Genomic DNA, 16,058 nt, shown 5'->3' on the forward strand with positions numbered 1-16,058 from the left:
TTCAAATGATCAAGTGGTTCCTTATAACACCACTTCAACCCTTCAGTCTGAAAGAGCCAGAATGGAAGCCTCAGAATATTATCCAGGTGACTGTAGAGGCCAGGTACTTTTGTGCCTGAACTGGTGCATGAGTTTGGTCTTTCTTTGATAGATAAGCAGGCACAGAACTCAGCCAGCAATGAGTACCATCCTTCTGAAGACACACAGAGAAAGTGCCTTAAATATTGTGCATTCTGCAATCCAAAGTTTTAACACCACGGCACAGAAGCCTTGCTGCACAGCTACACCGTGAGTTTGGATCTCACAGACTTGCACCTTCAGAGAGACTGCATCAATTATGACAAGCTGAGGCGGTGCATCACTAGTGCTGCACAAACAGAAGTAGAAAGACTCCAGGGAGGTGTATTCATTCCAAATGGAATTGTACCACTTCATGCTGGTGGAAAACTCATCCGTGAAGGAGATGATAATATAGACATCGACATAGACTGTTGATGGTATGACAGAGTGCTGGGAACCAATGGCTGGGCCAGCACTCTGATCACTTAAACCCCCATTACATAGGGAGAAAGGCAGGCAGGCTAGTGAAAGCAGAACCAAGAAGGTTCTCTGGATGGAGAGATCTCTTGGCTCTGGTTTCTTTCCAGTTGCTATTGGTTGTTACACACTGTTCTTTGCATGCCAGTGGTTCAGCCCCCACTGGACTGTCACAATTTGTGGTGTCGCTTCTGTGGAGCTGGAGTTTGGAATCCGTGAACCCAATTCACACTTGCGGGACAGTGCTACTTTGGGGTATACGTGCCTCTGAGAGCCTGATCCTGCAAGGTGCATCCTTAGCCCCTACAGGAGCACAGGGCACTCAAAGCTCTTTGTAGGGGGCACTGCATCCTACATGCATGGATTGGGTCTGAGAAAAGACCCAGCGAGCAGGCCCCATCCCTCCCTCTCAGCTCTGTGTCAGGAAAGGCCCATAATTACTGGCTAGTTATTAGGCAGTATAGTCCACAATCCACTGCATCGCTCACCTCGGCCAGGACGCAGGGCTTGCCCCGAGGGACACCACACAGCACCGTCTCTTAGTCAGTCAGGGCGCTAGAGGGAACCACCAGATCTGCCCCTGTCCAGCAACACACGAAAGAATCCCTTTCCTACCCTTTACAGCGAGGCCTGTCTTCTCTAACATAGGAGGCACTACAGGCAGGGAGAGTGATTCCTGGCCGACAGGCCCTCCCGCCCCATTCCTGCCCAGGGGCAAGAGAAAGGAAAAGGTCTGAGGGGAAAAAAGGAGAAGAAACTAAGGGGATGGGCAACCAAGAATAACCCTGAGGGGGACCCCAAATCCTGGTCCTGCACGGAACACAAAGCAAACAAGCCAAATCCAAACTAAGGCCTTTCCTTCAATAATCTAATCGGTAGGGTGGGGGAGGCATCATCATCCCCCGTGCAAATCCTCAGGCTAAGCTTTGGTGTGCATTAGGTGCCTAATTATGTAGCAAAATGCAATTGCACAATTCCAGCGAGCCTCTGACCGTGCCCTGGCACTGGGACGCTGTCACACAGTCACCGGGCGATGCTCTGGAACTACTCCATAGGAAGCCAGTCACGACTCTGGGGGAGCCTCCTCTCTCTGAGCGGACTGTTGCCAGGGCAAGAAGCTTAAACATCTTCGACCTCCCTGGGTCTGACCTCGGACACCCCCTTCTACCCCGTGCGCTTCCCGCAGTGAGTCTGCCTGGGCGGGGCGCCTGGGGCAGCCAGAGGGCCCTGCACCCCAACTCCGCAGTCCGACGTGATCTCAGCCAGCCAGTAAAAAGAAGGTTTAGTATTTGACAGGAACACAGCACAGGACAGAACTTGTTAGCACAGAAATCAGTGACTTTCAGCCAAGTCCATCTCGGGGAGTCCAGGGCCAGAAGCCCTGGACTCCCACTCTTCCAGTCCCCACAAGCAGACTGCCAGCTTCCAGCGACCCAACCTCCATTGCTCCTCCTTCTCTTTGTCTCCCTTCCCTCCCACCTGATCACCACCCGGTTGCATCCCCCTCCTGGGTCTCAGGTTACGAAGGGCACTGGCCATAGCCTCCGTGCAGGCAGCTGGATCAGCCTCACCTGCCCCAGAGGTCTCAGCCAAAGTCACACACCCCTTATCCTCACCACTGAGGTATTGGTGCAGCACACAGGGAAACTGAGGCACACACAGTCGTCATACAAAACAGTAAGACTCACATAGGCTCACATACAAAATAAGGGAAAATCCTCACTTGGTCACAGATGCATTCACCCAAGGGAACAACCAATTCGTCCTCTTTGGCACCTCCTGCTGGAAACATCAGTGTGTGCAACAGCAGGCTCTGCCAGGGGCACAGCTCTCAGCCTGGGCCATGACACACTGGGGACTCTTTTGGAACATCTAATCCTCCGCACCACCCCCTGCCCTCAGGGCTTCTGCTGGAGGAGAACAGCTGTACTGCACAGCACGGGCTCGGTTAACCAGAGCATCCCCTGGGCATCATGGCTCGGTTCCCTCCCTGGCCAGCGCCGCACACGGAGGGCGGCAGACCCCATGGTGGAGCAGGGCTTGCATGTCACCTCGTGCTGACTCATCCCACCTGCTGCCACCAAGCACCTAAACAGAGCCCTGTGTCTCCTGCCTGCCTGGCTGGAAGAGGAACCTTGAGCAGTGACATGTGCCAGGGCAGAGGAGTCAAAGGCAAACAGCAGGCAGGAAGAGAGGTTGCCATGAGACTCCAAATCGCGTGGGTGTGAGACTGCAAAAGCCCAGGAGACACCTGCCTCATCTGGGGAGTCTGTCCTAGCTCTGGGTACTGTCTTGCTGTCCCAAGGTCTCTGTGAGGACGCGATACTGTTCCTGGGTGCAGAGACAATGATTTGCCTGGAACAGCCACAGCTCAGGGATCACTGGGCTCCCCTACCTGGTATTCCACCACTTCCCCTGCAACTGTGCTCTCCTGCTCCCCAGCGACGAGCTCGGGGGATCCGTTCTGGTCCTCCTGGCTGCTGCTGGCAGACGTGGTGCTGCTGCTCTGGGAGGACTCCTTGGAATCCTCCTCGGTCAGGTCGATCAGGGGTGCCTGGACAGACATGGCCGTCCTCCTCTTGGAGCACTGGGGAGAAGGAATAGGGCACGAGGAATAGGAATAGAGCAGAGGGAGGCAGGGAGGGAAACAGAGGGGCGAGGAGGAGAGAGAGAGAACAAAAGCCTGAAGGGCCAGGAAGGCAGCACAGACCCATCCTGCGTCATATTGTCCCTGCAAAGTGCATCCCCCAAACACCCTAAAATACCACGTTTCCAGGCTGAGAATCAGAGCTCCAGCCTCCTCCTCCAGCACCCTGGACAGGCGCAAGGAGAAAGCTACATACCACGTGGGCTTCCGCTCTGCCCTCGCCCATTCAAGCTCTCCCTGTGTGTGGCCCCCGGTCCCACGCACAGCCCTACCCGAATGGGAGCCAGGGACTCCCTGTCACGCTCCAGGTCATTCCCTTCTTTAAGTTTGGTCTCCTGGAGATTCACTCCTGCCTGGAATATCCTGCGAGCTGGAGGCTTCTGCCTCAGGCTGCTCTCCCAGCCGGCAGCACCGCGCAGTCGCACCTGGAACCCAGAGAGAACAGGCCCCGGTTACACCCTTCATGCTCTTTTCCCAGCATAGAGTCAACACAGAAAATACATTTAATTTGTACTGATGCTTTCCCACAATGCACGGCAAGGGCCATGCTGTGATCACAGGCCAGTTTCAGTCTCCTTGCAGGGCCAACAGCAATCGGAGATTGAATTGTGAGGGACAGCAGCATGGGCTACGAAAGGTGTATGGTCCAGTGGGCAGGGCATTAGCTTGCAGGCAGGAGACCTAGGTTCTCGTCCTAGCTCTAGCACAAACCTGCTGGGTGATGTGGGGTGAATCCCTGCATCTCTTTGCACCTGTTTTACCTCCACAAGAGCTCTGCAGACCAGACACTACCTCTCACTGTGGGACTGTACAGTGCAAAATGCGGCCTTGATCTTGACTAGAGCCAACAGGCTCTACAATAACAATATGTATTGTCATGTGGTATCTCAGCATCTCATTGCACGGGCCTGATGCCTCTAAACTACTTGATATCCCATCCACGAGAAACCCAATATTCTGTCCTTGGAGCAGTTACCTTGTCCCAAGAGAGCCCAGCCCAGATCCTAGAAGGGATCCGTATTTAGAGGGACAACTTTTGTTTTCGGTCATTGTGTTTCACTGACACTGTCTCCTCTTAAAACCACCACTTCTTGGCAGAGAGGTAACTAAAAACCAGTTTAAACGGCAATAAAAAGGACCTGAGATTTGGCAGCTATTCAGAATGCTATGGACTCTGGAGCACAGCATCTGCAGCTGGGCTGTACTTGGGGGAGAAGGTTCTGTCTCTGCAGTCCCTTCCTAGGGCCCCAGCCCTCGTGTACGTGTACGTGTACGTGTACACACACACACACACACACACACACACACACACTCTCTGCAGATGCTCCCTCCCATGGCAGCTTTTCCCCTGTGGTTTGTAGATCTCATGTTCAATGAAACATTCTAAAGCAGGCGGGTTTCCTGCATCTGGGGTAACAGAATTTTAAAATAAAACAAGTCTTCAAACCAGCCTAGAGGTGAACAGGCCCTTCAAGCAAACAGAATTTTAACCCCTGGGTGTATTTCAGGGTTTCTGCCATTGGAAGGTCTGTACTCACAGGCAGATCTCTAGCTTTGGGGTTTCCAAGTCAACACAATAAAGTTACACTGGAGGCCAGAAAGGCCTCTGAATTCATGATCGTTTTACACATGGAAGTGAAAGGCAAAAGTAACGAGCCCCAGTTGCAGCAAGGTCCCAGCTCGTGTCTGGGGGAGGCAAAGGTTTGCGAGTTGGTTCCAGTTCCACTCTCAGCAAGGCTTTGACCTTCTCTATAGCACCTTCCACACAAGGGTCTCAAAGCACGTGAGGAGCACCAGTGAAAGAGCCCTCCCAGCTCCCGTGCAAGCAGGTACTTCCCCCACATTTTAAAGACAGGGAATCTAAGGCGGAGAGCGGGGAAGGGACTTGCTCAAGGTCTCACCATCCATGGCGGAGCTGGGATTAGAGCTCCGATCTCGCGCTTGGATCACGAGACCATGTACCCTTGTAAAGGAATGTAAGGCTTGCCCCTCCTCTACCGCACTCCAATCCCCCCAGGCGCTCTGCGGGGCGAGAGGGGAGGGAATTAGTGACTGTCTGTCTCCTTGTTGACATGCTCTTCGTTCTGTAAACAGCAGATAACCCAGCTATAACTGAATGCTGTTTGGCTTTTTGGTTTTCTTTTTGATTAAACTGCCCCTTGGAATTTCTCTGGTTCGAGAAAGAAGCTAGAGCAGTTTGGCTCCCGATCTGCCAACAGAGAGTGTAACAAGGGCCAGACTGGATCAAATGCACAGTCCAGATTGACTATATCTAGGAAGCTGCCAGTCTTGTCACAGGGCCAATCAGCAGCGGCTCCAGGCACCAGCGCTCCAAGCACGTGCCTGAGGTGGCAAGCCGTGGGGGGCGCCCTGCCAGTCCCTGCGGGGGCGGCAGTCAGGCAGCCTTCGGCAGCTTGCCTGCGGGAGGTCCGCCAGTCCCGTGGATTCGGCGGCAATTCGGTGGCAGGTATGCCAAAGCCGCAGGACCGGCGGCTCTCCCACAGGCGCGCCACCGAAGCCGCAGGACCGGCGGCTCTCCCACAGGCGCGCCACCGAAGCCGCAGGACCGGCGGCTCTCCCACAGGCGCGCCACCGAAGCCGCAGGACCGGCGGCTCTCCCACAGGCGCGCCAACGAAACCGCAGAACCGGCAGCTCTCCCACAGGCGCGCCAACGAAACCGCAGGACCGGCGGCTCTCCCACAGGCACGCCACCGAAGCCGCAGGACCGGCAGCTCTCCCACAGGCGCGCCACCGAAGGCTGCCTGACTGCCGTGCTTGGGGTGGCAAAAAAGCTAGAGCCACCCCTGGGGCCAGTTCCTGCAGCACTTCCTCAGGCCACGGGAGTAAAGAACAAATGAGGAGCACAGAATTTGGCCCACACCGTTATTAGCAGCACTTCACAAACGAGCTGTGCGCCTGTTTAACCGAATGGGCTATTACACCACCATGCAGACCTGTGCAGTGTTTCTCAAATGCGGCCACCAACAATTTTTTCGCCTCCAAAAAGCCTCCAACGCCTGGGCAGAGATTGGAGTGGGGGGCAAAGCAGCACGCGGCTGTTGCTCCTGAATAGCTGTTACCAAGGGCAGTGAGATGCACTGCCTTGGTGCTTGCCCTGGGGCCACCACAGGGATCGGCGCCCTGCACCGTGCAGCCTCCTCGGGGGCTCCAGGCAGTGCCTCTGAAGACGTGGAGATGGCATACAGGGTGCCAGAGGCACTTGTCAATGGAGGTGGCCGCAGCGTTCGGTTGCCGGGGCATTCCCCATGCAGCTCTCCCACTCCCGCCTGGCTGGGGCACGGGGAGCCAGGGACTTCACAAGCAGCCGTTGAGTTCTCAAACCGCTTTCCCTGGGGCGTCTCTTGCTGCCAGGCCGCAGGAGATCGACAGACAGGTTTGTCAGAGCGGCCACCAGCAAGAGTTGGTGGCTGCACTCTGAGGCCACCAAAAAATTTGTTATGACAATTCACAGGATACCATACAATACAGACCAGAGAAACTAGAACCGCAGACCAGAGCACGATGTTCTGTGGGAGGAAAAAACTGACCTCTGGAGCCTCCCTGAGCTTCATGGGCCAAGATAGGTCTTGCTTGGAGAGGTCTTCCTTGCCAATCTTCTTGCTTCTAGTGGACACTAATCGTAGGTCCATAGCATCTGCAGGAAACAGTCCAAAACAATACTGCCATCAGTCAGTTGTTCTGGAATGGGACCCACTTACCTCAGCATGGAATTTGGTATAAATCAGCACGTCCTGATTTGGAGAAAGAGAGATCTCACCCACGTCCCACCCTAGGGAAGAAATCTCGCCCAACTCTGAAGATTTTGACATTCTCAGACCTCACTTCTGCAGGATTGCAAACCCCAAGCATTCAAACTAGTCAGCTGCCAACGAATCGTGAGATTGCCTTAAAAATTGTAAAGGGTTTTTATCTTTTAAATCATAAATGTTAGGCCTTTAGAGTGCAATAATGGTAACAGCCAGTTCAGATAGAGCTTTTCAGTAGCAGATCTCAAAGCGCTTTACAAAAGACATCAGTATCATTATCCCAATTTTATACACGAGGAAACTAAGGCACAGAAGTGAGCCCCCAAGGTCATCGGCAAAGCCAGGAAAGGAACCCTGGTCTCGAGTCCCAATTCAGTGCTCAACCCCCTACGCTGTGCTGCCGCCTCCTCTGTGTATTTTCAAGCCTTTCTCCACAGCCACACAGGCTAGAAATTTCCTCCTTTCTCTTTTTAATTAAAGCTGTCAGTCTGACCTAATCACATGATTCCAGGAGCTGGGGCCCTATTATGAGACTCTTGACAGAATCGCAAGAGTTGGCAACACTCCTTTTGTGCATATTTATTCATCCTCTGTGTTGCTTGCCTGGCTCAGGGTGGCGCAGTCAAATGACTCAGGGAGGCAGAGCAGAGCTTGTCACATAATTCAGGATGGCAAAGCCTGTCACATAGCTCCAGGGAATTTGCAATAGGAGCATGTGTTGCCATTATTAGTTATGATGTCTCTGCAGTGTACTCTATGGCTCAGAAGATGCCAGTGGTTTATTATTAACTTGTGCAGCATCAGTGAAATACATCAAGCACACCCAACACCAGCATGCAAATCTGTGCTACTGCTCATTGCCCATCTTGAACCCAGTCCTGCTGCCTCTCAAGTCAATGGCAAAACTGCCGTTGTCTTCAAGGAGAGCAGGATCCAGCCTTCCATAGATGAGAACTTTCAGAGTCGCAGCCGTGTTAGTCTGTCTCTGCAAAAAGAACAGGAGTACTTGTGGCACCTTAGAGACTAACAAACGTATTTGGGCATAAGCTTTCGTGGGCTACAGCCCACTTCATCGGATGCATGCAGTGGAAAATACAGTAGGAAGATTATATATATATAATGTGTGTGTGTGTATATATATATATATATATATATATATATATATATATATATATATAAACACACACACACACACACACACACACACACACACAGAGAGGACATGAAACAATGGGTGTTATCATACACACTATAATGAGAGTGATCCGTTAAGGTGAGCTATTACCGGCAGGAGAGGAAAAAAAAAAACACGGTTTGTAGTGGTAATCAGAATGGCCCATTTCCAGCAGTTGACAAAAGGTGTGAGGAAGAGTAGGGGGGAAAATAAACATTGTATCTTTATTTGACAAATCATTGAACAAAATCTCCAAACTGCTGAGACAAACTTCTTTTACATATTCCCCATCTGTAACCGGCTTTTCCGCTTTTTGCAATGCACTGTGCAATCTTGTAACTTCCTTCTGCAGCTTGATTTTTACTTACACTTAAGCTTTTAAAAACACTGCTTTGCTTCTCAAAAAGGCACTGCTACTGCCTTTTTGATCAATTCAGTCTTGTCTGTTTCATCAAGAAAGGTTTTCTCGTGCTTCGTTTCAAAATGTCGAACGCTTGATGTGCGACAAACAACACTTTCATAACAGAAAGCACAAATAGCACGGTCCTTCTTTTCAATAAATCCAAATGCGTCTGTCCAAGCAGGCAGAAATGACCGGACATCTAGCTTCGCTTTCTTAGGAGCTGCCATTTTTGTTCCCTTCAACTCTCAGTGGGGAAAAAAATGGCGATAGAAGGCAGGCACAAGGTCAGACGTAGCGTGGTCTGAGATAAGCAATTTTAAGATGGGGGTGCTGAGCTGCACCCCCTCTTGCCTCGTGTGCAACCCTCACTGTCCCAGGCTGGGGACAGCGTGCCACAGCGGGGAGTCTGCAGAGCACTGATCCAAGGCCAGGAGCAGAGCCCAAAGGTGGCACGCAAGCTGATTTTTGAATGCCCGCAGTGGTGGGCTGAACGGCTCAGCCCGCCCCCGCTCTGGGATTTCGGCCAGGCCAGCAGCGGGCGCTGAGTGGGACCAGCGGTGGGACCTCGGCTGGCAGGAGCAGGCGGCCGAAACTCCAGAGCAGCAGTGGGCTGAGCCGTTCAGCCTGCCGCCGCGGGCCATCAAAAATCGGCTCGCGTGCCACCTTTGGCACGCGTGCTGTAGGTTGCCGGCCCCCAGGATATGGTAACACCCATTGTTTCAAGTTCTCTGTGTGTATATATCTTCCTACTGTATTTTCCACTGCATGCAGCCAATGAAGTGGGTTTTAGCCCACGAAAGCTTATGCTCAAATTAATTTGTTAGTCTTTAAGGAGCCACAAGAACTCCTGTTCTTTTTATAGACGAGAGCCACATTAGAGAAGCCCAATCTATACAAGCACCCAATGCAGCGATCTTCCCTGCACCCCGCACCACCCCCAGGAAGTCAGCTGTGGAAATCCAGAGCCCAGCCCATGCTGCGAGAGCAGTAAGAGGAGACTGACCTTGGGTATTAGGCGTCCCATTTGCTTCCAGAGCTGGGGGAGAAGCTTCATCTTCAGCAGGGTCACTGCAGCCTCCGTTGACAAAGACCAGCTCTGCCCTGCAGTCTGTCTCCCCATCACCATGGCACTTGTCTCTTTTCATGCTGGCCTGCGGAAATGACTTGAGGTACAACAGGAGAGAAATTTAGCCACCCACTACATACAGCCAAGTAAAGTCTGAGAAAGACAAACTGGGCTGCGTAACCTACTAAATGCAACCACAACTGAACATCCGCTTAGCGGCTTTCTAAGGCCTGGTCCAATGCCCATGGACATTAATGGAAAGATTCCACCGACTGGAATGAATGCTGCATCAGCCCCTTTCTGTAGCCCGTCCTGCTGAGATTCACACACGGCTCTGATCCTCCTCAGCGTTGTTGCTCTTTACACCATTCTGGACGGGGCCTGGTCATGATCTGATCCGCACTTTGCGGCATTAGTCAGGCCAGTTTCACGCAGGTGCAACACCAGTGACTTCAGTGGAGCTGCTCCCAATTTATACTGGTGTACGTGAGAGGAGAATTACCAATCTAACAGACTGGACATCCTTAATCTAGAGCTGAGTTTCTTGTTCTGGATTTCAAGCTGCTGTCTCCAATCACACTGGAGGAATGAGATGTTTCCAAAAAGCCTAAACTACCATATTGCCACTAGACTGGTTATTTTCCTTTGAAAAATGCACAGAGGGGATTTTTCCTGTAGCCCAGGGCAATAGGATGAGCTGGGGAAGCAATATTAAAATACACCAACCAAACAGCCAGTAGGAGCAAAGTCCTGCAGTCCACACTCAGCTGCAACTCCCACTGAATCCCAAGGGGGCTTGGCTGCAACAGAGACCGAGCGAGAGCTGCAGAATCTGGCCCAGGAGATGTGGTTTATTCTAGTTCTAAAAAAACCAAAAAATTCAACAACTTTGATTTCCAATGCAAGGAGTTTGTCAGAGGAATCCAGACAACATGTACACAATAGGACACTTTCTGCACAAAAATCCCCAACACACACACACTTTAGAAAATAAATAAATACACCAGGTTGGCAGCTCAGGTCCCCACAAGAGGGGCCTGGCTCTAGCTACTTTGGGACAGCAGCTGCTGCAACTGCAAAACCTGACATCAACACAAGGTCAGTTACAAACATTCATATTTACTGGCATTTATGCTAATATCAATAGCTTAAACAACTCTCTTTATGCACTGGCAAGCAGTTGTAGTGTCTGGTTAAACAGATATAAATCTCCCCCTAAAATGCTGCCTGGCCCTGCTCAGCTGGGCCAACCAAACCAAAGCCATTGTGAGATTCTTATCCAAGCTCCTGTGGAGACAGAATGAACCACAAAGTCAGAAATACAGAACCTCACAGGGCAAGGGGCATTTTCAACCCTCCCATGTTTATAATGTTTCTGATTCTCATCAAACCACCCATGCGCCTCCGCTCCCTGAGGTGAGATGCAGCAGCCAACATGGCAGAAAAAGCAGGGTCTTTTTCTGCAGGTGGTTAAAAATCCAGCTTATTATGGGCTGCTTCAAACTGACTAGGGGGCAGCCACTGCCACCCCACACAATATGTCTGCTGAAAAACGGGGCCAAATTCTGCTCTCAGTCACATCGGTGCGGGGCTGGATTAATGCTGATGTAGTCCCCAAAATACACTTCCAGCCCTACCCTGACATTGCCTCAGGCCTCTGCCTCTTCCAATCCAGTCACACCATCTTCCAACTCTATCCCCTACTGTTTGGCCTCACCGAGGCTAGTGCCATTCTCCTGCATTGTTTTTACAGTTGTCCACAGGGGCCAGAGAAAGATGTGAGCAGAGAAGCTAGGCAGGGGGGCAGTGGAAGTGTTGTCTCTCCCAATGCTGACATTCAAGGAGCCCCTTACACTCCCTTCTCCCTTAGCACACTGGCTTGTGAGCTCCACTTTGCAGGGGAGATTCAGCAGCCAGGGACAAAGTCTGCTCCTTGTGACACTGGTGCTAGCACACTGAAGTTGCAGAGAGCACAAAGGGGGAGGAACTGAGAGCATGCGTCCCTCCCAGGAACCTGGCGGGCAAAGGGTCGCAAGCTAATTGGGAGTAGGGACTCAGCAGCCATGCTTGTTTAATTATGCAGAATGGCTTCAAGTGAAGTAGACGCATAATCTTGGTAGAATCAGAGAAATTATTAATTAAAAATGTTTTTTTCTTCAGCCAAACCATATAAACCATTTAACCAAGTCCAGAGCCGTTGGCCCACCTAATGAATTGTTTATAGGGGGATAAAACCATTTCAGAACTGGCAGTAAGATGGATTCACCTCTGCAATGGTACTGCTCAGTTGTGAGGACTGGCCGAGGGAAGGCCCAATCCTGCTCCAATTGAAGTCAATGGTAACTGCCATTCACTGCAGCGGAAGTAGGATCTGACCCATTCTGGATGAACACAGCACATCAGCTCTAGGGGTGAGAAATGTGTCTAATTAGAATTTCCTCCTCCTTGGTCTAACTTCCCCTCATCCAGCTAGATTCAGCACCAGCTTCCCCTTTTCCTAATCAGCAAAGATTCACTGAGAACGACACAGCTACTGTGGATCTAAAGGACACAAGGCTGCAGCTTTGGGCCTGATCCTGCTCCCATACATGAAATAACTATTAGGTTATTGGGCCCAGCTTTACAATATTCATAATTATCAAGAGCCCCCAGCCCTCCTCCCATTGAATCCAATCCGAGCAGGGCCCTTCCAAAGTGTTTTGCAGATTTCAGTAACTAACAACAACAACAAATGGATAACATAGAAAAGGACTGAAAACATCTTCATTACAGACAAAGCCAGTGAATTCGCTGCGATTGCAGCAGCATCACTGACGGCCCAATTGGACCTGTCATCCATTTAGAGATCATCAAACATTTATAACTTTAGATAAGTTGGTGGTTTAAGTACAGGAGAGTCTGTCACCCACAAAATTAAATTCTCCACACCCCACCAGCAATGGCACGATGAACAGGGTCTCAAAGCCCTGTACAGGGTGCAGGCAACAGTGTTATCACTAAAGTGATTTTTCAAATTGCAACTGGTTCTAAAAGTCTTCATTTTGCCTAAAAACAGAACCCTCCATTTCCCTACAGCTCCCCACTAGGGGTCATGCTCTTTCCCTGGGGCACACACACATGTCGGGGAACAAAGAGGGGCCAACAACGAGTTCTGCGGAGGGCCCCAATCTCTGCTTGGGGCCTGATCCCATTCCACTGATGCAGAAGCGGGAGAACGGCTGCTTAGAGCGTTCTCCTGCCAGCACAGCCAGGGTCACAGCAACACACCAGTGCACAAAATGGGGTCTGCTCTGCTTAATCCTCAGCATCTCACGCCTTGTGTCAGCCAGAATTTCATCACTGTCGCAAACCTACATCCTTAATGTCACCCTGGGGCCTCCTTAGCTGTGGGTTGCCAGCTGGGACGCACATCCTTGAGCCAAAGAACAAAGACAGGGCGGGCTGGGTTTTCTCCTCCTCTCTCTCTCTTATTCCGACAAGGGTTTTTTTCCCCCTCTCCCCTCTCTCCTAAACCTGTCCAGCAGCTCTCATGCAACGAGGGGCACCTCACCTGAGCCCGTGTCTCTTGCCCTCCCAGATGTGTCCTTCCTTGGTCCCGTTTTAGGAAATGGAAGCTCCCAGACGATGTCAGAAGCACTCTGGACCATAGGGCTGCAGTCCAGCAGCTTCCCCTGGACCAAGGAAGGAAGCCGTCTCGCTGATGTGTAGCGGGAGTCACGACACGGCATGAATGTTGTCCACAACTTTTCCAAGTGTAAACCCATGTTTTTCCTGGGACATTTATAACTCAGCACGAAGTACCTGCTGTTCCCACTGGCTCAGAACCTGAGGCCCACATTCACCCAAACTCCCATTGACGTCACCAGTATCTTACCTGACTCAGGACCTAGTGAAACCTTCCCTAGGAGCAGAGAGGTGCTGGTACCCATGGACCAGGTCACTGATGTCCTCTCCAGGTAGTTCAGCATCCAGGATCAGAGCCTGGGTGGAAGAATTCTATCTTTTCTCTCTCTCTCTCTCTCTCTCTCTCTCTCTCTCTCAATTTGGACACGGATGCCTCTGTGATCTGTGTGTTATAGGCAGTACAGAAACAATTGAGGTTTCTGTTTTCAGCTCTTCTTTCACCTCGTCTGACAAGAAAAAGGAGCCGTCTGGACTGAACTTTTAGAGAAGACGTTTTGGCCTTAAGTCTGTTACGCTCTGGACACAGATCGCTAGTCAGGTGTCCATCCCACACCTTCCGAAAGCAAAGTCCCCACAAAGTGCACATTCAGATCCTTTCCCCAGAGCACAACAACAGTCTCTAGGCACAGGGACAGAAGAAAGAGAGAGTCTCAAGCTAAGTAAACCCCTACAGCTGTTTGTAGAAATCCCACTGATCCAGCACATCTGCCCTCAGACCAAATGAATAATTACTGGGAGCTGCCCAGACTCGCTGGACTCCCCTCAGCTACTCAGAGACCTGAAAGGCCTGCTGACTACTGCAGCTAGCAGCTCAGGGGGAGCAGCATTTCCTCCCCAGAGATGCCTCACACGGAAGCTGGGAGTAACAGACGCACACACCTCACAGACAAAGGCAGCAAAGGTCACAGTTTCTCTCTCTAGGGACTCCACTATCCCTCAACAGATTTTAAGTTACTACTGAATATTAGGAGTTTATTACCAGAGACAGGACAGACCCTGAACCCTGGATCCAAACATCTTGAAACCCACCCCTACGTCCACATCCAAATTTTGCAAATTACCTCTATCTTTATAATAGGGCTGCACCACAATCCTGGCTTTGAACAGCCCTGAACTCAGGGATGTCCAAATCTGCCTCTGGGTTCTGCTGCCTGATCACAGCTGGCTAGTACACAAGCATTCGAAGTCTGTAGTGGGCAATAAAGGCTTACTCCTGCTTCCACTCCAGCCCCCACTGCTACGGGGGGCTTCTCTAGCAAAGCTGCCTTTTTACCTTCCTAGCATGCACGAGCTATCCCGAGGGAGAACACAGTGAAGAGCAGGCACTTACTTGAGTTTAACCACAACACTGGAGCTCAACCCAGGCGGGTACAAAGGGCTGGCCGCGGTAAAACGAAATAAAGCGCCTTGTCTCCACTGTGTTTTCACCTCCGGCTAGCTCATGTGTGATAGCCACCCCCAGGTAAAAAACACAGACAAGCTTTTTCAGCCATGAAGGCAGGCCCTGAGCATTACAATGCAGCAATCTACAGCAACAGCCCAACTGAAGAGCTGAATCCTGTAATCCTTAGTCAGACACGGGTATGTTCTGGGCTGAGGCTGTACAATGCCTTACTATTTTTAAGAGGGCTGCGGATTCTTGTGAGCATCTCAGCCAGGCTCCACCAGCAACACAGCTCTCTACAGGGGGCTAATACACCAAGGCTACTTTGGCCCACGTGACTTTCGGAAAGGCCTCTCCTTCGCGTTGAACCCCAGAGCTAAGGAGTCCTGATGTTTCACTGGGGGGTCTTTTAGAATTGCATTGAAAAGAACTGTGTGTTGTTTGAAAGTGAACATTCTCCTGCAGAGCTGGTATCCCATACACCACAACTGCACCAGAAATTGAAACAGGCCAGAATGCACCACATGGGCTTCAGAGCTGAATTTTCAAAAAAAACAGCCTGTATGCTGGGCCTGCAAAATATATACAGGTATGGACCAGATGGCTATTTGCATGGATCTGCAACAGCTCATCTCCTTATCATCACAGGCGTTGTCCATTAACACACCACCCCAGTGCCCTGCTTCCTGCACTTAGCTCCCACTGAACACAAAGCTCCAGTGAATATAGGAGACAGAGTTTTTTTCAGGGGCCAGCCCCAGACTGCAAGCAAACTCCCTCAGGAGTGAAGAACCAACCCAAACCTCCCTACCTTCTGCTCCAAATGCAAGGCACATTTCTTCGACCTGCCTTCTCTAGTGTACATAGACAGCAATGTGTGTATATACAGATTATATATTAAAATAAAAAAAATTAAAACATCCAAAACTAAACACCTCACTGCACACACTTCTTCCCCTGGGGAGAGGAGGAAAGAACAAACATGTGATAGTTAGTCACCGTTGCTCAATGCATGACTGGGAAGACACTCATGTACTATGGTGATGAGCACAATGTAAGAACCCATATAGAGCAGAATAGAATGGTTCCAGGTCTTGGTCCCGATATTCAAACCCTCCATGCGACTGGGCCCAGCTACTCCTGGGATGTTTCTGCATCTGGAACCACGACCTCTCCCTCAAAAGTTACATCCCACTGAGACAATGAAACTGTTGAGATCAGATCCAGATCCCAGCTTTGCAGCCCAGGCCATTTCAGGTTTGCCATGCTGGGTAAAGATCACACTGTACTATCCATTGCTCACGAGCAACGCAGATGCACCCTGCCCTGAAGAGCTTCCCACCTACATTCAGGACAAGGAAAGCAGAGCCAGCCTTGCCTTCTAAACCCTGACGA

General features: G+C 51.0%; 1 protein-coding gene across 6 annotated transcripts in view; it reads right to left on the reverse strand.

The window, feature by feature from the left end:
* Positions 1-16,058, reverse strand: part of DNMT3B (DNA methyltransferase 3 beta) — a 46,875-nt gene that overhangs the window by 26,926 nt on the left and 3,891 nt on the right. For 2 of the 6 annotated variants that reach the window (XM_044985973.1, XM_044985977.1), the window contains exons 2-5: positions 9,533-9,692; positions 6,734-6,840; positions 3,457-3,609; positions 2,933-3,124 (exon numbers count right to left, since the gene is read on the reverse strand). In XM_044985973.1, coding sequence (XP_044841908.1) covers positions 2,933-3,124; positions 3,457-3,609; positions 6,734-6,840; positions 9,533-9,674 — 594 coding nt within the window. In that variant the 5' untranslated portion in view covers positions 9,675-9,692. Of the gene's footprint in view, positions 1-2,932; positions 3,125-3,456; positions 3,610-6,733; positions 6,841-9,532; positions 10,188-10,321; positions 10,816-11,861; positions 12,417-13,469; positions 13,571-16,058 lie in introns of those variants that run through there. The other 4 variants (XM_044985976.1, XM_044985975.1, XM_044985972.1 and 1 more) reach the window with 4 other exon arrangements.

Source organism: Mauremys mutica, chromosome 13 (genome assembly GCF_020497125.1).
Source record: "Mauremys mutica isolate MM-2020 ecotype Southern chromosome 13, ASM2049712v1, whole genome shotgun sequence".
NCBI lineage: Eukaryota > Metazoa > Chordata > Testudines > Geoemydidae > Mauremys > Mauremys mutica.